Source organism: Ranitomeya variabilis, chromosome 3, assembly GCF_051348905.1.
Source record: "Ranitomeya variabilis isolate aRanVar5 chromosome 3, aRanVar5.hap1, whole genome shotgun sequence".
Classification (NCBI taxonomy): domain Eukaryota; kingdom Metazoa; phylum Chordata; class Amphibia; order Anura; family Dendrobatidae; genus Ranitomeya; species Ranitomeya variabilis.
The window spans coordinates 324,597,631-324,620,583 of NC_135234.1; the positions used below are offsets into that span (position 1 = coordinate 324,597,631).

General features: G+C 44.9%; 1 protein-coding gene across 2 annotated transcripts in view; it reads left to right on the forward strand.

Moving 5' to 3' along the window:
* The window catches only part of PPP1R8 (protein phosphatase 1 regulatory subunit 8), a 59,405-nt gene extending 37,276 nt beyond the window's left edge, over positions 1 to 22,129 (forward strand). For both annotated transcript variants that reach the window (XM_077295767.1, XM_077295768.1), the window contains 3 exons: positions 17,271 to 17,415; positions 17,656 to 17,720; positions 21,326 to 22,129. In XM_077295767.1, the coding sequence (XP_077151882.1) occupies positions 17,271 to 17,415; positions 17,656 to 17,720; positions 21,326 to 21,667 (552 nt within the window). In that variant the 3' untranslated portion in view covers positions 21,668 to 22,129. The remainder of the gene's footprint in view (positions 1 to 17,270; positions 17,416 to 17,655; positions 17,721 to 21,325) is intronic.
* Positions 22,130 to 22,953: the final 824 nt, after the last annotated feature.

The following is a 22,953-nucleotide window of genomic DNA, read 5'->3' on the forward strand; positions in this document are numbered from 1 at the left end:
GCAATCTCACACTTGTTTTTTGTTTGTTTTTTTTTTTGCTAGGTTCACTAAATGCTAAAACTGACCTGCCATTATGATTCTCCAGGTCACTACGAGTTCATAGACACCTAACATGACTAGGTTATATTTTACCTAAGTGGTGAAAAAAAATTCCAAACTTTGCTAAAAATTAAAAAAAAATTGCGCCATTTTCCGATACTCGTAGCGTCTCCATTTTTTATGATCTGGGGTCGGTTGAGGGCTTATTTTTTGCGTGCCGAGCTGGCGTTTTTAATGATAGCATTTTGGTGCAGATACGTTCTTTTGATCGCCCGTTATTGCATTTTAATGCAATGTCGCGGCGACAAAAAAAACGTAATTCTAGAGTTTCTAATTTTTTTCTCGCTACGCTGTTTAGCGATCAGGTTAATGCTTTTTTTTTATTGATAGATCAGGCGATTCTGAACGCGGTGATACCAAATATGTGTAGTTTTTTTTTTTTTATTATTGATTTATTTTGATTGGGGCGAAAGGGGGGTGATTTTAAACTTTTTTAGATTTTTTTTTTTATTTTTTTAACTTTTTTTAACTTTTTTTTTTTTTACTTTTGCCATGCTTCAATAGCCTCCATGGGAGGCTAGAAGCAGGCACAGCACGATCGCCTCTGCTACATAGCAGCGATCTGCTGTTCGCTGCTATGCAGCAGAAAATCAGGTGTGCTGTGAGCGCCGACCACAGGGTGGATCTGTAACCATAGAGGTCTCAATGACATCTATGGTTACCATTCTGAAGCATTGCCGACCACCGATCATGTGACGGGGGTCGGCGATGCCGTCATTTCCGGTCGCCCGGCCGTATGCGGTAGTTAAATGCCGCTGTCTGCGTTTGACAGCGGCATTTAACCAGTTAATAGGCGCGGGCAGATCGCGATTCTGCCCGCGCCTATTGCGGGCACATGTCAGCTGTTCAAAACAGCTGACATGTCCCGGCTTTGATGCGGGCTCACCGCCGGAGCCCGCATCAAAGCGGGGCTTCTGACCTCGGACGTACTATCCCGTCCGAGGTCAGAAAGGCGTTAAACTTTTTATATATATTTTTGTAAACTTTTTTTTAACTTTTGCCATGCTTCAATAGCCTCCATGGGAGGCTAGAAGCTGGCATAGCCTGATCGGCTCTGCTACATAGCAGCGATAATCAGATCTCTCCTATGTAGCTGAATTTCTGGCTTGCCATGAGCGCCGACCACAGGGTGGCGCTCACAGCAAGCCGGCATCAGCAACCATAGAGGTCTCAAGGAGACCTCTGGTTGCTATGCCGACGCATCGCTGACCCCTGATCATGTGACGGGGGTTGGCGATACGCTCATTTCCAGCCGCGAGGTCGGAAGCCCCGGTTAAATGCCGCTGTCAGCATTTGACAGCAGCATTTAACTAGTTAATAGCGGCGGGTGGATCGCGATTTCACCCGCCGCTATTGCAGGCACATGTTAGCTGTTCAAAACAGCTGACAAGTCCCGGCTTTGAGGTGGGCTCACCGCCGGAGTCCACATCAAAGCAGGGGATCCGACCTCCGCCGTACTAGTATATGACTGTTATGTTTGAGCTATGTTCCCCATGTAAATGTTAACAGATTAATTTGGACTTTGCTGGAGAGACTCTATTTAAACAGCTGATCGCAGGGTGCAGAAGATCTTATATGCAGCCTTGAGGTTCCTAAACCTTCCGTGTATGCCTGTTAGGCACTGCGAAAGGCAAGGCTTAGTAGGCCTGCCTGTCAGTCATGTTAATGGGAATAAGTAAACTGCATTACAGAAGTATTGTCCTGCCTTGTTGATGCGATCAAGGCCAAAATTGCTGCTTTTTATTAATAAACAAATGTACACAACATTTTCATTGGAAATTTGAAAACATATTTCTAAATACTGGCCAGAATAGGGTGTTAATATTCAAAAAATTGGTCAAGTCAAGCAACCTGTAAAATAGTTGTCAATTTATTCTGTCTGCTCTACCTCCTGTATACTTAATGCCTTCCCTCCTTTTGTGACTGTGTGCAAAACTAGGGTAAAATGGCCCTTTCTTTATCGCTTCATTGGGGGACACAGATAACTGTGGGTGTATGCTGCTGCTGGTAGGAGGCTGACACTATGGGATAAAAGGATAGCACCTCCCCAGCAGTATACACCCACCGACAGGCACCAAGTGCCTCAGTTTGTGCTTAGTGTCTGTTGGAGGCGGACCTGGATCTCCCCAGATCCTCAGCTAATCCCTTTTTTCCTTACAGGTTTGTTGTGTTTTATTAACTCTTTCCTTTTGTATTTCAAATACAGCTCCTGGGAATCAGGGTGTTATTTTCACTCTGCCTTCCCATCATAGGCGGCTGAGCGGGCAATGTGGTGTCACCCACATCGCAACTCTCAGGCCCGCCGTCAGGAAAATGTACCCTGCCACCTTCACAGGTGCTCCAGGGCTGATTCCGATGGCCTGTCCTTGCCATTTCCCTCCTCACCCCTCTCCTCGAAGAGGGCTGAGAGGAAGACGGTGGTTGTCAGCGACGACCTCCCCCCTCCCTAGGGGGTTGATGCCTTCTTCTGCACCGTCTGGAGACGGTGTGGGAAGAAGGATCCTAGTATCCAGCGACCCTCCCACCCTTGGGTCCCTGGACAATCCTCATCGATTATGGGATCGGACAGCTGTCAGGTAAAGGGGAACTGCAGGAGCGCTCTTAATTTCAAATTTTGCGTCCATCCTCCAGCGGACCCCTGCCACTTCATCAGCGCCGCTTCCCGGCATCCTCTCATCCCAGTGCAGGACTTTCAGCCGCGCCATACCTCAGTCTCTCAAGGCCTCCTTGGGCCAATCAGACGTCATGCTTGACATGGCACGCCCCTCCCTTGCCGCTTGTCCTATCGCATTGGCTCCACAGCCAGGCCACTTCTCTCTCATTCACACGAGGTCTCCTGCGTTCCTAAATCTTGGAAGCTGCGCAGCATCTCTAACTTCGCTCTCCCTGGACGGATTTTGTCGGCTCAGGGGACACAGCTAACCTCTGTTGCTGCTATCGCTGGACGGGTAGGCTCTTGTTCTTTTTTTTTTTTTTTCTCTATGCCTCTTGTTTTTCAGCTAGCCTTCCTCTCCGCAGTATATCCACTAGACTCCTCTGGCAGATAGCACAACAGGCTCTACATATGTCCAACTCTGCAGGGGCTTCTCTTTCTAAGCCCACTATAATTCATTACGCCTGTGCACGTTGTAAGAAAAAGTGGTCCTCAGGCCAGCCGTCATCTCTCTGTCAGTCCTGCAGTCCTCCTACCATGTCTGCCCCACAGGAGCCCTCTTGACTCCCGGGATGAGTGCACTCCCCCTCCCCCAGAGTGTGCCGTTGCCATGTCCCAGTCGGTCTCTGATCTGACTAAAGTATCCCAGTCTCTGGTCCAGGCGCTTGAACGACTTCCACAGCTGTCTGCATTCACCAGTGCTCTGAACATCTCTCATGGCAATTCGCACGCACCTGATACCGACCCTCAAAGAGACAGACCAGCCAGCCGTTCTAGGAAGAGGACTCTGTCTGGCTCCTCATCCAGCTCTCCGGGTCCCTCCTCAGCACCCAAGCTGCTCTCCTCTTCCCAATTACCCTCTTCGGAGGAGGACCTTGGGTCGGATATAGATTCACAGTCTGGGTCTGACTCTGATTCAGACCAGACTTCCAGTATGCAGGCAATGGTTGATAGTCTCATCTCGGCTGTCTCTCAAACCCTCAAACTTAAGCAGGACGAGGTTCCTCCCCAGGATCCTTCCATTTCCTTCAAGCGGGTAAAACGTCCCTCTCGCTCCTTTCCCAACCACGAGGAGTTTGAGTCTACCCTGTCTAAGCACTGGGACAGAAAACACCTAGACGTCCTATACCCTTTTAGTGCCAGGTGGGCAGTGTCTCCTTGCCAGGTGGGCAGAGTCCCCCAAGGTTCTGTCCTTACCGGATGGTGTGTCTTAGAGACGCGACGGACAGGCAGATCGAGACACTAGCCAAATCAGGCAACTGGCGCTTCCCACTGCCCCAGTTTCGCCTCCACCTGGGTGGCAAAGGCCATCTCCGCCTGGGCCAAGATTCTTCGGCGGGGCATTTTAGCTTCGGCTTCTCCGGACGAGCTAGCCAAACTGGCAGGCTAGATTGGCCACGCTGGTAAATACGTTTTGGCTGCCTCCTTGGATGCAGCAGCTTGTTCGGCCAGGGCAAGAAGCAACATCGTGGCTATACGCCGCATCCTTTGGCTAAAGGTATGGAGTGCAGTTACCACTTCCAAGAAGTCCCTCACCAACTTAGCCTTCCAAGGCTCCAGGCTCTTTGGGGCTCGGCTAGACCAGATAATTTTGGAGGCTACTGGAGGCAAAAGCACCTCTCCCTCAGTTTAGAGCCAAGCGTTTTTTCAACAGAAAAGGCTCTCGGCCTTTTCGCCCATTTGCAGTTTCGGATTCCTCTTCACAGCAGAAGCGTCCCTCTGCCTCAGGCGAACGAAGGAAACCCTCTTACAAACCAGCCTCCAGCTGGAGGCCTAAAGCCAACCCTCAAGGTCCTTTGGGTCCCGTTCCAACAGGTTCTATTCTAAGTGACGGGTTGCCCCCACCTGGAAGTCTTTCCAGGGTGGGAGGCAGGCTTCCTTTCAAGGACGCCTGGTTTTCGGTGGTTAGCGATGCCTGGGTCAGAGAGATCGTTACCTCCGGTTACAAGATCGCTTCTTTCTTTCTCGTCCACCAAAGCAGCTGTCCCAATTACCTGGTTTTCTCCAAGCAGTATCTTCTCTGGTCACCGCTGGCGTAGTCGTTCCCGTTCCGTCAAACAAACGATTTTCGGGGTTCTACTCGAAGCTCTTCGTAGTCCTGAAGAAGGACTGTTCTCTGTCCAATTCTGGACCTGAAATTGCTGAATCGTCACGTTCGACTCCGGCTATTTGTATGAGGCAGCAAAATTCCTTTGGTTTGCAATCCAGGACGTTCACTACCAATTCACGGCTCTTCCCTTCGGCCTGGCGTCTGCCCCCAGGGTTTTCACCAAGGTCATGGCGGCGGTCATGGCCATTCTTCGTTCCAGGGGGATTCTCTTTATCCCTTACCTGGATGATCTGCTGATCAAGGGATATTCTCATCAAGACTGTGCGCGAAGCCTTCAAATCTCTCAGGACACCCTGATCCGTCTCGGCTGGATCATCAACCGACACTAGTCCTCTCTGATTCCCTCCCAGCGTCTGACATTCCTGGGCATGGAATTCGACACGAACTTGGCTCGGGTCTTTCTCCCAGAGGACAAGTTCTCCGTTCTCCGCAATGCAGTCCGATCTCTAAAACACTCATACCCCCGTTCCCTACGATTCTCTATGGGAGTCCTGGGAAAGATGGTTGCCTCCATGGAAGCCGTGCCTTTCGCCCAGTTCCACATTCGCCCCCTCCAGCTGTTCCTTCTGACCACCTGGAACAAGTCCACGACTTCCCTGGACCGTCCAGTTCGTCTGCCTCCCCAAGTACGGCAGTCCCTAACCTGGTGGACTCTGTCCTCCTCAGTCCTGATAGGGAGGTCCTTCCTCCCCCTTCGGTGGCAAGTCATCACCACCGATGCCAGTCTGCTCGGATGGGGAGCAGTCTTCCGACAACACACAGCGCAGGGTCGCTGGACCACCCAGGAGGCTCTTCTTCCCATCAACCTTCTGGAATTCAGGGCAATCTTCCTTGCCCTATTACACTGGCAGTCTCCTGACAGGCGGGCCCGTCTGCATTTTCGGGCAACGGACAACGACCTCATGGCGTCTCGGATGAACTACTAGGTAGCTCAGTTCGTAGCCAGATCCCGGGATCCTCTGGCCGTCGGCCACAACGCCCTGGTAATTCCGTGGTCCCAGTTTCAGCTCCCTTAGGTTACGTTCACATTTGCGTTGCGTCGGGCGCAGGTTCGGCGACGCATAGCGATGCATGCGTCATGCGCCCCTATATTTAACATGGGGGCGCATGGACATGCGTTGTCTAGCGTTTTGTGACGCATGCGTCATTTTTGGCGCAAGCGTCAGGGCGCAGAGGACGCTGCATGATGCAGTTTTTTTGCGCCAAAAATCATGCCAAAAATGGACGCATGCATCACAAAACGCTGCGTTGTGCATGCGTTTTGCATGCGTTGTGCATTGCGTCGCCAACGCTGCGCCGCAAAACGCAAATGTGAACGTAGCCTTACCTGTTCCCTCCTCTTCCCTTGATCCCAAGGGTCGTAAAAAAGATAAAATCAGAGGGGATTCTGGTTATCCTGATAGCGCCAGACTGGCCAAGCGCCCTTGGTATGCAGAACTCGTGAACATGCTCTCTGATACCCCCTGGAGTCTCCAGACCGCCCAGACCTTCTCTCACAGGGCCCGCTCTTCCACCAGAGTTCTCAGTCTCTGACTTTAGCGACATGGCCGTTGAGGCCGCGGTCCTAAGGGAGTCCAGCTTTTCCCTCCAGGTCATTCAGACCATGATCAGAGCTAGAAAACCAGCTTCCTCCCGCTTTTACCACAGGTATTGGAAGGCTTTCTTCCGATGGTGCGAAACACACCAGGTTTTTCCGATGTCTTCTTTTCCCTTCCGGACTTCCTTGGTTTCCTTCAGGCAGGTCTTGAATCGGGATTATCCCTTGGTACCCTGAAGGGTCAGGTCTCTGCTCTGTCCGCTCTTTTTCAGAAGGACCTGTCTTCCATACCTCAGGTGAGGACTTTTCTCCAAGGAGTTGCACATCTTGCCCCTCCTTTCCAGGCCCCGTTAGAACCTTGGGATCTCAACCTGGTTCTGGGTGCTCTCCAGGCTGCGCCCTTCGAACCTCTTCAGGACATTTCCTTTTCCCTTCTTTCCTGGAAGGTGGCCTTTCTGATTGCTATTACATCAATAAGGAGGGTCTCCAAGTTGGCAGCTTTATCCTGCCGTTCTCCGTATCTGATTCTCCATCAGGACAAGGTAGTTCTCAGACCTGTCCCTTCTTTCCTTCCCAAGGTGGTGTCCGCCTTCCACATCAATGAGGACATCGTTCTTCCTTCATTCTGTCCTTCCCCGGTTCATCCCCTGGAGAAGTCTCTTCACAAACCGGACGTGGTCAGGGCCATTTGGGTCTATCTTTCTAGAACTGCCTCCTTTCGCCAATCCGATTCTCTGTTTGTCATCTCTGAGGGTCGCCAGAAAGGTGTTCAGGCGTCCCAAGTCCACGATCTTTCGTTGGATTCGTTCAGTGATAATGGAAGCCTATAGAGTTCATGAGAAACGGCCCCCTCCAGGGGTGCGGGCCCACTCCACCAGAGCTGTCGGATCTTCTTGGGCTTTTTGCCACCAGGCTTCCGCCTTACAGGTCTGCAAGGCCGCAACCTGATCGTCCTTGCACACTTTTACGAGGTTCTATAGGGTTCATACCCATGCCTCGTCTGATGCAGGTTTTGGTAGGATGGTACTGCAAGCGGCGGTTGCGCACCGGCCGACCTGAGCCCTTTCTCTTACTCGTTTTCTACCCACCCTTTTCTTGGACGGTTGTGTCCCCTAATGAAGCGATAAAGAAAGAGGGATATTTTTGGTACGTACCGTAAAATCTCCTTCTTGGAGTCTTCATGGGGGACACAGCACCCTCCTTACTTGTTTTTTCTGGTACCGTGTTTGGGTCTAAGCGCCCTGGTTGAGTTGGTACTTACCGTATATACTCTACTCGAGTATAAGCCGAGATTTTCAGCCCATTTTTTTGGGCTGAAAGTCCCCCTCTCGGCTTATACTCGAGTCATACCCAGGGGTTGGCAGGGGAGGGGCAGCGGGGGCTGTCTAATTATACTCACCTGCTCCCGGCACGGTCCCTGCAGGTCCCTGGCTGCCCGGCGCCCCAGCTTCTTCCTGTACTGAGCGGTCACATGGTACCGCCCATTACAGTAATGAATATGCGGCTCCACCTCCCATAGATGTGGAGCCGCATATTCATTACTGTAATGAGCGGTAACTGTGACCGCTCAGTACAGGGAGAAGCAGCAGCGCCGGGGAAGCAGGGACTGCACAGCACCAGGAGCAGGTGAGTATAATGGGGAGGGGAGCGCAGCGCTGTGCGATATTCACATGCTCCTCGTTCCGGGCGCCGCTCCGTCTTCAGCGTCTTCTGCAGTGACGCTCAGGTCAGAGGGTGCGGTGACGTGGTTAGTGCCATAACGTTTGTGCAGCACTATATGGGGCAATTGTCTGTATGGGGCCATAACGTTTGTTTGTGCAGCACTATATGGGGCAGGTGTCTGTATGGAGCATCTATGGGGCCATAACGTTTGTGCAGCACTATATGGGGCAAGTGTCTGTATAAAGCATCTTATGGGGCCATAACGTTTGTGCAGCACTACGTGGGGCGAGTGTCTGTATGGGACCATAATCGTTTGTGCAGCACTATATGGGGCAAGTGTCTGTATGGAGTATCTTATGGGGTCATAATCAACGTTTGTGCAGCACTATATGGGGCAAATATCTTTATGGAGCATCTTATGGAGCCATAATCAACATTTTGCAGAATTATATTGGGCAAATGTGTCTATGGAGCATCTTATGGGGCCATTATTAACCTTTATGCAGGATTATATGGGACATATTTTAATATGGAGCATCTTATGGGGCCATCATAAACTTTATGGAGCATTATATGGGGTCCTGATTCAATATTGATATTCAAAAACACTTAACCTACTGATGTCTCAATTAATTTTACTTTTATTGGTATCTATTTTTATTTTTGACATTTACCGGTAGCTGCTGCATTTCCCACCCTAGGTTTATACTGGAGTCATTAAGTTTTCACAGTTTTTTGTGGCAAAATTAGGGGTCTCGGCTTATACTCGGGCCGGCTTATACTCGAGTATATACGGTATATGTTCTGAGTTCTGGTCGCTTCTACTGCTTATTTCACCAACTGAGGCCCTTGGTGCCTGTCGGTGGGTGTATACTGCCGGGGAGGAGCTATCCTTTTTTTCCATTTTTGCATAGTGTCAGCCTCCTAGCAGCAGCAGCAAACACCCACTGTTATGTGTCCCCCAATGAAGGCTCCAAGAAAGAGATTTTACGGTAAGTACCAAATAATCCCTCTTTCGTTGCCACTTTGTAGGTGTATATTTATTTCCACAGCATTTCACGGACATCATCACTGTCCCCATAGATTACCTATCAATCAGTATCTCGTTGGAGTGTTTGAGGAAACCGAAGGAAACGTGCAAACTCGCTGTGATATGATAAGCAGATGCTATTAAAAATGGCACTTAATATAAAATAATTAGAATAAAAAAATAACACTAAGCTAATTAAAGTTTAGAAAGGCCTTTAAAACAATGATTTATTCAAAATACTGATTGAAATTTTTTAAAAAAAGAACCTCCAGTACAACAATGACTTTGGGTCATTCCATTTCAAGTGAACCAATGTAATTTTCCTCTATATATCGTTAAGTCTTTTGAGATTTTGATCTCTGCCAATAGTATTAGAGAATGCAAAATATGAAGAAAAAAATTCTATATACTTTATTTTTTTAATTTTTATTAATTTTCAAAGTTTTGAAAAAATTTTGAATTTTTGTGTTGCACTTTACTTTTCTCCTCATAGTTCAGGCCAAAGCAAAGGTGGAGAAACGGAAAATCTCCATTCTACTCAGAACTTAAGAAATGTACAGGTTTCCACCCTGTGTCACAAGAATATTTTTGTTAATATTTTACCCATGCCGACTCAAATATGATATAAACTTAAAAAAAAAATCACGTGCCTCCTATGCTCCTAGCCACATATGTACCAAGATTCTATTTGGGATCTCAAAGGGATCATACTTGAAAAAAGTACATGAACAGTGTCAAGTTGAAAATCTCGAATTCAGATCTGTTCAGCCTGTGAAAACCTACATGGAAATGAAATGCCATAAATAAGAAATAATTTACCTTTCAATGAAAACCATAAATATAGCACACCAACAAAAGAATACAAGAATCCTACACTTTCAGCAACAAAAGAATGTATTCAAAGGGAAATGTACAATGTGGTACTTTAAAAATAAATATTAAAACCTGATTACACAACAGAATAATAAAACACAATTAGACAGCGAGAGAATAAAAAACAAAATGTAAAACAATATATGTTTGATGGAGGCAGGATATGTCAAATGAACTAGTATATATTGAAAAATCAATATGCCAAATAAATTATAAGAAAATAAGACATCAATGGCGGAAAGCACATTTTCAAAAGCTGCTGTACATCAATAATTGCCAAATCACAAAATACATCAGTTAAAGGGAACCTGTCACCAGTTTTGGCCGATATGAGATGCGGCCACCATATTTCAGGGCGGATATACAACATTCTATATATAATGCTGCATATAAGCCCCCGATCCGACCTAGAAGAGAAGAAAAATAACTTTTATTATACTCCCCTGCAGGGCGGTCCGGTCCGATGGGTGTCACACTGCTTGGTCCCCTGCCTACCATCTTCTTGCGATGCCGCCATCCTTTTTGGTTTGTGTGGATGATGCGTCCCTGCATCAACCATACAGCCTGCGCAGGAGTACTTATCTGCTCCGTTGAGGGCCATGTTGAGGGCAGAGCAAAGTCCTGCAGTGCGCAGGGCCTCTTTGACCTTTCCCGGCACCTGTGCATTGCAGTACTGCAAGACGCGTCATCCACATAAACCAAAAAGGAGAACGGCGATCGTAAGAAGATGGGAGGCGCCGGACCAAGAAGAGCGACACCTCGCAGACTGGACCACCCTGCAGGTGAGTATAAGAAGTTATTTTTCTTCTCTTACAGGTCAGATTGGGGGCAGATACACAGCATTATAGAATGCTGTATATAAGCCCTGAAAGGCAGTGGCTGTAACTCGTATCGGCGAAACCTGGTGACAGGTCCCCTTTAATAAAATAGGTGCATAGTGCAATTATTTGAAGATGTAAATGCCAATATTGCCTTAATATTCAAAAGAATGCATGATGAAGAAATAAATGGACATAAGTCATATGTTGTTAAATATACAGCAGACAAAGCAGAGGCACAAATCAATAGAAAAAAATACATAAGAGTACAAGCTATATCAACTAACTTGACACACTACTGATTGCCAAATATATAATAAAGGACTGCTTGATGAAGCGATAGCGAAAGACGCGTTTGAGTGGTGTGAGGGAAGTGGTGTCACTTTAATGTTTTTCATTTTCATCATGTATTTTCTTAATTGATTTTTTATCTAGGCTTTGCCTGTAGTATATTCAGCCCAATATTTGCCTTGTATCCATTTGTAGATCAATTATATATTTCTTATATAAACATTACCTATAATTTAATTATGGCAATATTGGTACTTACATCCTGAAATAATCGCACTAAGCACCTTTTGCATTAATTAATATACTTTATCATATATTTGGCAATAAGTAGTATGTCACTTCGGTTGATATAGCTTTTACTCTTACATATTTTTTCTATTGATTTGTTTGTCTGCTGTATATTTAGTTCAACATATGTCTTGCATTCATCTATTTATCATGCATTTTTTTTATGTTAAGGCAATATTGGCTTTTACATCTTCAAGTAATTACACTATGCACCTATCTTACTAACTGATGTACTTTGTTACTTATTTGGCAATTAATGTGCAGCAGCTTTTGCAAATGTGCTTTCTGCCATTGATGTCTTATTTTCTTAGAATTTATTCGGTATATTGATTTTTCACTATATACCAGTTAATTTATAACCAAAAAAGAAAAGTGGGCCTTAGAGCAATTACGAATTAATATATAATCACTTTATTACAAACAATATACAAACAGTAATCGTTCAGTAATCAATAATGAAGAAGCACTACAGTGAAACACGCGTTGGGGTCTTTCTTCCACATCCAGTCTCAGGTTGGTTTGCTTTCACTTACTGAGTAACTGTCCTTTCCCTTTTAACCCTATTATATGTGTTTGCCTCTGTTGCGAAGGTTGCGCTTCATAGCAATGTATTTATCATAGGCATTGGGTAACTTGGCTGTGGCTCCTTATACCTTTTGATTGTGCTGACTGGTTCTGGCTCATCTGTTTATATTATTGCTTACTACACTTGCACTTTTAGAGCCTACATACTCAGCTTTATCTCTGCCATTCTTTTACTGTTTCTTTCCTTGCTTGGTCACGTCGCTATTAACATTTTTCAAAACTTGAGAAGGTTTTTTGTGGGTATTTTTATGGTACTACTGGGAAAGCTAATGATATTGCTTTTTTGTATTGCATACCAACCTGATTGGACGTGGCACTTAGGTGTCACTACCCCTGTTATTTATACTCATTTTAATGATTACTGTTTGTATATTGTTTGCAATAAGAATTAATATATAACCACTTAAATTGACCCACTTTTCTTTTTTGGTTACAGTATAATTTTTGTGGTAAAGCTAAAGATTATCTGCCCTTTTTTGGTAATATACCCAGGGGCGGACCTACCGCCGGTTCAACCGGTGCAGCCGCACCGGGGCCCGGAGGTGGAGGGGGGCCCTTGCAGGCAGGGGCATACAGGGCCCCGGCTTTCTGCTGCTGCTGTAGATCAGTGCAGGCCCCGCACTGTATTAGCAGTGTACAAGTGCCGGCCGACATCCCCCTATTGCAGACAGCAGGCTGTGTGTCTGCTGATCTGATTTCACCTGCGCGCCTGTTTCACTCTGCCGGAGGCCTGGAGAGGAGAGATGAAGTTAGCAGAGAGCCAGGAGTCGGGGCAGGAGGTATGTGACAGGCTTCATCTCATTCCTGTTTTCTTATCTGCTTTCTGTAGATCTCTCTGTACTGTGAGATTTATTGCACCATCTTAAACTTACAGACAGATAAGGTCCAGGCTCCAGCGTCACCCAATCTGCATGTAAGCGGAAGCTGCAGCAATAAGTCACAGTGATCCTCACCCTGCACTGTGTGACCCCGAGCCCGGCTCCAGGACATCCCACATTATATATCGGATACCAGGGGCGGACATACCGCCGGTTCAACCGGTGCAGCCGCACCGGGGCCCAGAGCGGGGAGGGGGCCCGACCCGACGGACATGCACGGCACGTCGGCAATCGACAATTGTTGTGACTCGTGAGTCGTGACTGTGCTGCTGCACTGCAGCCTGCCTGCCGCTGCGACGCGTGGATCATCATTCCTGAATTTCCTGCTGTAATGAGCGCCGGGCCGGCGAGTGACATGACCGCTGGAGCAGCCTCAGAAGCTGCCGTGCCCGGCGCCCGCCACTGCCCGGAGTCTGCGGAGACCATGATCTGTCCACAGTCCGGGTCTGGGAGAAGGAGCCAGGAGGTGAGTATATTTACCTGTCCATGATCCACGCGCCGCTCCATCTTCCCGCCCCGTCTCTGCGCTCTGACTGTTCAGGTCAGAGGGCACGCGGTGACGCGGATGACGTATAGTGTGCGCGCCGCCCTCTGCCTGATCAGTCAGTGCGGAGAGACGGGACGGTGAGGACCAGCGGGCGGGCAGAGACGAGAGTCGAGCCGAAGTGAGTATGCATTTATATGTGGCGGCACAGGCGTTATATATGGACGGAGCAGCATCACTCAGCATCTATCTATGGGGCCCTGGGGGCCGGGCCCGGGGCCATAATGAATTGGAGCGGCACAGGCGTTATATATGGACAGAGCATCAGACACTCAGCATCTATCTATGTGGGCCATAATGAATTGGAGCATTTATTATATCTGGCGGCACAGCTTTATAGGGAGGGAGTCCATATAAAGCTGTGCCGCCACATATAATGCTCCATTACTCATTATGGCCCCATAGATGCTCCATATTATGGATGGAGCATCTATGTGGTAATAATGAATTGTATGGAGCATTATATGTGGCGGCACAGCATTATATGGAGCATCTGGGCCATAATGAATTGTATGGACTATGGAGCATTATATGTGGCGGCACAGCGTTATGTGGAGCATCTATGGGGCCATAATGAATTGTATGGAGCATTATATGTGGCGGCACAGGCACAGCGTTATATGGAGCATCTATGGGGCCATAATGAATTGTATGGAGCATTATATGTGGCGGCACAGGCACAGCGTTATATGGAGCATCTATGGGGCCATAATGAATTGTATGGAGCATTATATGTGGCGGCACAGGCACAGCGTTATATGGAGCATCTATGGGGCCATAATGAATTGTATGGAGCATTATATGTGGCGGCACAGCGTTATATGGAGCATCTATGGGGCCATAATGAATTGTATGGAGCATTATATGTGGCGGCACAGCATTATATGGAGCATCTGGGCCATAATGAATTGTATGGACTATGGAGCATTATATGTGGCGGCACAGCGTTATATGGAGCATCTATGGGGCCATAATGAATTGTATGGAGCATTATATGTGGCGGCACAGCATTATATGGAGCATCTGGGCCATAATGAATTGTATGGACTATGGAGCATTATATGTGGCGGCACAGCGTTATATGGAGCATCTATGGGGCCATAATGAATTGTATGGAGCATTATATGTGGCGGCACAGCTTTATAGATGACTGCTTTGTGTTATATTCAGTTGTGTAATATTGAACGTGAATTTATTATTTAGATTTGATAGTTGTGTTCTAAACAGATAATAAATATTACAACCTATATGTTTACATAACTTTGTTGCAGTATGGGGGGGGGGGGCCCAGGAAAATTTCTTGCACAGGGGCCCTCTGCAGTCTGTGTCCGCCCCTGTCGGATACGGTATATATTATAATGTGAGTTCCTGCAGCCTGGTCAGTGCTCAGTGCATGTAACACTATATATGTGCACATAGTACAGTGGTGCCAATATACAGTATGGAGCATCATGTGCGGTCAATATACAGTATGGAGCATCATGTGCGGTCATTATACAGTATGGAGCATCATGTGCGGTCAATATACAGTATGGAGCATCATGTGCGGTCATTATACAGTATGGAGCATCATGTGCGGTCATTATACAGTATGGAGCATCATGTGCGGTCATTATACAGTATGGAGCATCATGTGTGGTCATTATACAGTATGGAGCATCATGTGCAGCCAATATACAGTATGGAGCATCATGTGCAGCCAATATACAGTATGGAGCATCATGTGTGGTCATTATACAGTATGGAGCATCATGTGCGGTCATTATACAGTATGGAGCATCATGTGCGGTCATTATACAGTATGGAGCATCATGTGCGGCCAATATACAGTATGGAGCATCATGTGTGGCCAATATACAGTATGGAGCATCATGTGCGGTCATTATACAGAATGGAGCATCATGTGTGGCCATTATACAGTATGGAGCATCATGTGGGGCTATTATACAGTATGGAGCACTGTGTGGCCATTATACAGTATTGAGCATCATATGGGGCCATTTATAGCAGTGCTAAATGGATGTGGTTGGGACGTGGATATGGGTGTGACTAGTTATGAATGGGTGTGGCCAGAGGCGTGGCCTAAAATTTGTCGTGACGCGCATTGCGCGCCGCAAACCTTGTCCCTCTTTCCCATCTTCAAAAGTTGGAAGGTATATGATGCTGGGCAGGGAGGGGGGCCCAGACACATTTCTTGCACAGGGGCCAAAAGCTGTTAGTGTCCGCCACTGAATATACCAGTTCATTTGTCCTATCCGGCTCCCATCATACATACCGTATATTGTTTTATATATATATTTTTTATTCTCTTGTTGCGTAATTGTTTTAGTATTCTTTTGTGTAATAATGTTTTAATATTTATTGATAAAGGATCATATTGTACATTTTCTGTTTCTGAGTGTTTTCTGAGTATATTCTTTGGTTGCTGTTCAGCCTGTGGTCTGAAAGTGTAGGATCTATAGTTTCTAAATTGAAAAAAACAAAAGTTTCATGGCGCAAATCATTAGATAAATCTATAGTGGATACAGTGAAAGGTTTTACAATAGTGATGAAGCGTATGTACAGCGAACCAGAACACTAAACTTAGGATTCGAGGAGGTAAGATGCAAGATATATTCAGTTTGGTGAGTCCAACCTTAGTGATTACGAAGTATGTGTCTCCAATAATGTGTATCCAGGATATAGTTGAGGAAACCATGCATACCAGGATAAAGATGAAGAGCCATGCCTACCAGGATAGGGCTGAGGAGGCCACGCAGACCAGGCTGGGGATGAGGAGGCCACGCAGACCAGGCTGGGGATGAGGAGGCCACGCAGACCAGGCTGGGGATGAGGAGGCCACGCAGACCAGGCTGGGGATGAGGAGGCCACGCAGACCAGGCTGGGGATGAGGAGGCCACGCAGACCAGGCTGGGGATGAGGAGGCCACGCAGACCAGGCTGGGGATGAGGAGGCCACGCAGACCAGGCTGGGGATGAGGAGGCCACGCAGACCAGGCTGGGGATGAGGAGGCCACGCAGACCAGGCTGGGGATGAGGAGGCCACGCAGACCAGGCTGGGGATGAGGAGGCCACGCAGACCAGGCTGGGGATGAGGAGGCCACGCAGACCAGGCTGGGGATGAGAAGGCCACGCATAACAGGGTAGGGTAGCACTTCAAAAAACAGCAAAGAAAATAAATATTCTAAGACGTCCGGTACAAAAAAATAAAAACAGATTTGGATAATCTGACATGGAATGAGCCGTTGCTGTTATTAGTAAATGTTTGCATTCTCCTGTAAAATTCTGGAGCATATTTTCTCGGACCACTGCATAATTGATGGAAAGGACTGCAAAGCTTGGAGTGGAGCTGTGTTGATAATTATAGCCAGGCAATTGACCATATATGCCAATCAGTATCTTAAACTGCATTGGAAAAATCTGATTTAGGTACAAAGCCTATTTATTATTAAGACGTTCATCATTTTACCTCACGGGGTTTTGTAATATATGTTTACTTGCCAACAAAACCGTATGAGATGAAACAATGATTTAGGCATCATTCAGATGTCAATTTTTTATGTATGTGTTCTATCCATGTTTTTCACATAACTCATACTATTAGTCTATGGGATCACATGTTCTTATATTTTTGTAGATCACGGCTCAAACTTGCCAGTGCAAACCTAAGGTGCCGCGAAAAAAATTAGCACTTGTGTGCTGTCCAATTTTCATGTTTGATAGGAGATGCCTGAGAAACCTTCTCATGTGCACAAAAAAAAGCTGATGGTAAAAACTGTACTGATGAAAATTCCCTTTGTCTTTGATGTCTGAATGAGGCCATAGAATGGGAAAATGGCAATGTATATTATATAGACAAGCATCAAATGGACAGTGGAGTAAAAAGTCAATTTATTTTTGTAGAATCTTACAGAGTTCAACACAGCTCATAACAAGAGAATATCCACATTAACCATAGAAGAGGGTAACTTGGACATCCAAAGATCTAGGAGAAAGAAGAGGAATTACAGAGTCAACTTTAGTGAAGACGATGAAGTTATTAATCCAGGTGAGGCAATGCATGGAGGACTTTTATACACATTGCAGTGGACAGTTTAGGGCCATGAAGGTTTTTTTTCTCCTATTTAATTGTGATTTTTTTTTTTTTTATGAAGGCACAAATGAAACTGATTAAACCATAGTCAAGGTTTTATAATATGAATGGATAATAGGTTTTCTCATATTTCACTTTTGAATTAAACCCATAAATATACCCTCACCCTTTAAATTAATTTTCTTTTACTAACAGAGGATGTAGATCCTTCAGTCGGGCGTTTCAGGAACATGGTGCAGACAGCAGTAGTACCAGTTAAGGTAGGTTGTATTTCTTGGCAAAAGCTAATTCCATCTTTTACAATATAAAGAGTCTACACACCTCTGTTAAAATGCCAGGTGTATCCTTTAACCCCTTTCTGCCATCCAACGTACTATTCTGTCCATGTGACCTGGAACTTAATCCCCATGGACGGAATAGTACGTCGAGGCCGATCGGCCGCGCAAATGGGGGTGTGTGCGGACAATCGGCATGGTGTCAGCTGATTATCACAGCTGACACCCGGTACTAAGTGCCAGGAGTGGTCATGGCACTTTAACCCCCAGAATACTGCGAACAAACAAGATCACAGCGTTCCGGTGGCATAGAGAAGCATCGTGCCTAGAGCTGGTTCCCTGCGTGCTTCCCCGAGACCCTCAGAACAACGAGATGTGATCGCATTCTGAGGTTCTCCCTTCCTGCTGACACCCGGATCCAAGATGGCCGCTGGGTCCTTCCGGGTCCTGCACGGTGGCTTGTCATTGCCTGCTGAGAGCAGGACCTGAGAAGCCCCGTTCACTCCCTGTCAGATCGCTGATCTGACACAGTGCTGTGCAAAGTGTCAGATCAGTGATCTGACTTTATATAGTGATGTCCCACCCTGGGACAATGTAAAAAAGTGAAAAAAAAAATAGTGTGTAAAAGTTTTTAAAAAAAATTCCTAAATAAAGAAAAAAAAATATATTGTTCCAATAAATACATTTCTTCATGTAAATAAAAAAAAAAGTACAGATCTTTAGTATCGCCACGTCTGTAACGACCCGACCTTTAAAACTGTCCCGCTAGTTAACATCTTCATGTTTTATCATACCACCGAACAAAAAGTGGAATAACACGCTATCAGAAAGGTGGAAATAAATAATATAATATTATATAAAAGTTTTTATTGTATAAAAGCGCCAAAACCTAAAAAGATATAAATGTGGTATCGCTGTAATTGTACTTATCAGAAGAATAAAACTGCCTTATCAATTTTACCACACGCTGAACGGTATAAAAGCCCCCCCGAAAAAAATTCATGAATTGCTGGTTTTTGTTCATTCTACTTCCCAAAAATTGTAATAAAAAGCGATCAAAAATGTTGTGCCCGAAAATGGTACCAATAAAAACGTCAACTCGTCCCGCAAAAATCAAGACCTCACTTGACTCTGTGGACTCAAATATGGAAAAATTATAGCTCTCAAAATGTGGAGATGCAAAAACTATTTTTTGCAATGAAAAGCGTCTTTTAGCGTGTGACAGCTGCCAACATAAAAACCCGCTATAAATAGTAAATCAAACCCCCCTTTATCACCTCCTTTGTCACTTGTGGAGGGGTTTCCACTGTTTAGGCATATTAGGGGCTCTCCAGACTCGACATGGCGTCTGATCGCAATTCCAGCCAATTTTGCATTGAAAAGTCAAACGACGCTCCTTCCCTTCCGAGCACTGCCATGCGCCCAAACAGTGGTTCCCCCCCCCCCATATATGGGGTATCTGCATGCTCAGGACAAATTGCACAATAACCTTGAGGGGTTCAGTTTTGAATGGTATCACTTTGGGGTATTTTCTATTATATAGACCCCTCAAAGTGACAAAGGTGATGTGGTCCCTAAAAAAAAAAAAAAAAAATGTTGTAAAAATGAGAAATCGCTGGTCAACTTTTAACCCTTGTAACTCCCTAACAACAAAAAAAAATTTGGTTCCAAAGTTGTGATAATGTAAAGTAGACATGTGGGAAATGTTACTTAAGTATTTTGTGTGACATCTGTGTGATTTAAGGGCATGAAAATTCAAAGTTGTAAAATTGCAAAATGTTTTGCCAAATTTCCATTTTTTTCACAAATAAACGCAGGTAATATCAAAGAAATGTTCCCACTATCATGAAGTACAATATGTCACGAGAAAACCATGTCAGAAACACCGGGATCCAAAGTTATAACCTCGTAAAGGGACAGCGGTCAGAATTGTAAAAATTGGCCTGGTCATGAACATGCAAGCCACCCTTGGGGGTTAAGAAAAAAATGTATACCTAGAATAATCACCTCAGCATGTGAACATAAAAGGTGGAAAAAGTTCTAAGTATTTGCAGCAGACATTTCTGCAGGAAAAATGCTGCATGCATTACTCCTCCTCCCTCATTCTTTTGAGTGAAAAGCAAGAAGTGAAATGCTGCATATTAGAAACTGTTTGAAATCTACAAGGAATAATAATAAAAAAAAAAAAAAGCGAGTACATGAGATTTCCAAAATCTCATTCACCTTTGCGGGTACTGTAAAACACTGTGTATTTTTGCAGTCAAAATGCAATGTGTACAATTCAATTGAAGAATAAACTGAAGTCATTTTGGGTGGGTAAAAAAACAAAACTAAAAATTAATGTGGTTGCGTAAATATGCAGAGTGTTAAACTAAGGCTTTGTTGAAGTACACTTTGGATTTATGACAGCATGGGTAGGAGTATCTCAGCATGACACATCTAGAATTGCCAATCTTTATTCACTTTTCCTTGTGAGAGCATCTCCTGTATGTAGCGCCCTTTTCAAGTCAACCAACAGATTTTTGTTTGGATACAGGTCTCTGCTCTGGCCGGGCCATTCCAAAGCGATGATCTCCTAGCTAAGCCATTATTTTTTTTTGTTGTTTTGTTTCGGTTTTTTTTTTTTTTTGGTGGTATGCTTGGTGTCATGCTGAAAGGCGAAATTCCCCTTCATTTTCATTATTTACTATTCTTAGCAGATGCATGAAGGTTTCAATGAAAAATGAACATTTGGAACTGTTCATAATTCCTTCCATGTTGACTGAAGCCCTAGTTCCAGCTGCCAAAAAGCAGCCCTGAACCATAATGGTACCTCCACCAGGTTTCACTGTGGGTATGGTGTTCTTTTGGTGATGCACAGTATTGGCTTTGCACCAAAAATACCTTCTGGAATTATAGACAAAAAGTTCGGCATTGGTCTCATCAGACCATAACGTGTTTTCCCACATGCATTTGGCAGGCTTGATGTAGGTTTTGGTAAAACATAGTTGAGCTTGGATGTTTCCCTTTGTAAGAAAAATATCCCTGGTCGGGATCAGGAGTATGGATAACGTGTATGTACCTGCCGGTCCCGACTCAGAAACAAGCGCACAGTGCGTGTGCTGGTGAGATTTGTAAGTCTGCAGTCACAAAGTGACTGCAGACTTACCATTTTGGACCGGGCAACCCCTTTAATGTTGCTGTAGGCCTCTTGGCTGCCTCCGGGACAAATTTTTTTTCTTTTCATCTATTTCTAAGAGACAACTTGTTCTAGGTAATGTCACTTGTGCCAAATTTAAGCCACTTCTAGACAACCGTCTTCATACTGTTCCATGATATATCTAATGCTTAGGAAATTTTTTACCCTTTTCCTTATTGATAACTTTCAACAATGAAAACCATCTGCTGTGTTATAAGCTGTTTATGGACAATGGCGTGTGTTGTAAAATGCAACTAAGAAAATGTCAGAAAAATCCTTCTAGAAATGATTTTAGTATTTTTTTTTTATTTTTGTTTAACATTACAATAACCTGACGTTTTGAAAGGTGTGTAGAGTTTTTATTATTTCCACTGTTCTTCTGATTTTACCTTTTGTGTTGCTAATCCCACAGAAAAAGAAAATTGAAACATCTGGCTCTCTTAGTTTAGAAGACTCTGTGGGACGTCGCGTGCAGAACTTCCCGTTTTCTGGAGGCTTGTATGGTGGTCTACCTCCCACTCATGCTGAATCAAGTGCACAAACAGCTGGTGGCCATGGTACAGCTCTGATGGGAGGCATGCCTTTCCCTAACTTGGCACCGGAAGTGGATATTGCACCAACTACACCCACTGCTGCCCCCATCACTGCTGCTCCTACTTCATCCAGCTTCACTGCAGAAACTCTGAATGAGCCAAAGAAAAAGAAGTATGCAAAAGAGGCATGGCCTGGGAAGAAGCCCACACCCCTTATTTAAAAAGCCATTACAAACCGTTATATACAGGTAGACGAACACAGTGTGGAGTCTGGAAACTGGCTTTCTTGCTGACACCCTCACAACTGTATTGTGGATTATACAATCGAATGAACTAGACCTAATGGATGAAGTTTTTGATGAACGCACTGCTTTGTATAAATGCTCAGTATATTCCGGTCTTGAATTAGGAATGCTTTCTACATAGCTGAGGGGCACTCCACATTCTGTCCAAAATGTGTCTGCAGCCACCTGGATTGTCCAAAAAGAATTCCTGCAAATAAAGCATTGGACAGAGCTCACCATTTCACCTTGGAGAGAAGCTTTTTTTCTTTTTTTTCTTTCTGGAAAATAGGCTATTATAATGAATTACATCTCCACCTACATATGTACAGTTATGGATTTTGTATATGTCAAGTGGTTTTAACAATCTGTAAAATTAGATATACTTTCAGTCTAACTCTGGTACATTTGTCTTTTTGTCTTTTATTTTCTGTACGATAGCTTAAAGAAAATGAATATTTAGGAGCTTCATCTGTCAATCTATAGACATCATTGACATCTCGCAATTTGTTTTAAAAAAAAAATCTTGCAATTTTCACACTGGCCACATGGGGTTTTTTAGACCAGCTTCCTGTTTCAGGCAGGGAGCAACATGTGGAGATAAACACATGACCCTATGTTTTTGTATTGAAGCATCTGAACCTGTGCGAAAATCATTGTGAAGGGAGAGGGAGCTCTGACATCGCGTATTGGTCATTGGTGGATCCAATGTTTTCAGCGGTGTTGGCTGTCATCGCAGTCCTATCTCCGCAAAGAAGCTTGGCAGAAAACTTCCTGAAATCACAGGAAGTAAATGTCTAAATAAGACCAGCCACTGTGGTGCAAGACAAAAAAAAAACTAAATTACCAAAGAAAGATCATTGTCTAAAAAAAAAAAAAAAATTACAATAAGTTTCTTTTTTATGCATGTAACACAAAAACCTTATTTAAGCAATAGGTAATTTTCTGATGACCGTTTCTATTATAAAAGTGCTTATTGGGGTATATGAAAATACATTTCTTTAACGCTTCATTGTGGGACACAGTTAACCATTGGTGTATGCTGCTGAGCTAGGAGGCTGACACTATGCAAAAAAGGAAAATGGCTCCTCCTCTGCAGTATACCCCCACTGACAGGCACAAAGCACCTCAGTTTAAGCTTAGTGTCTGTAGGAGGCGGACCTGGATCTAATCCCATATCCGTCTTTTCCTTTTCAGGTCACCTGTTGTGTTTTTATTAATCTTTT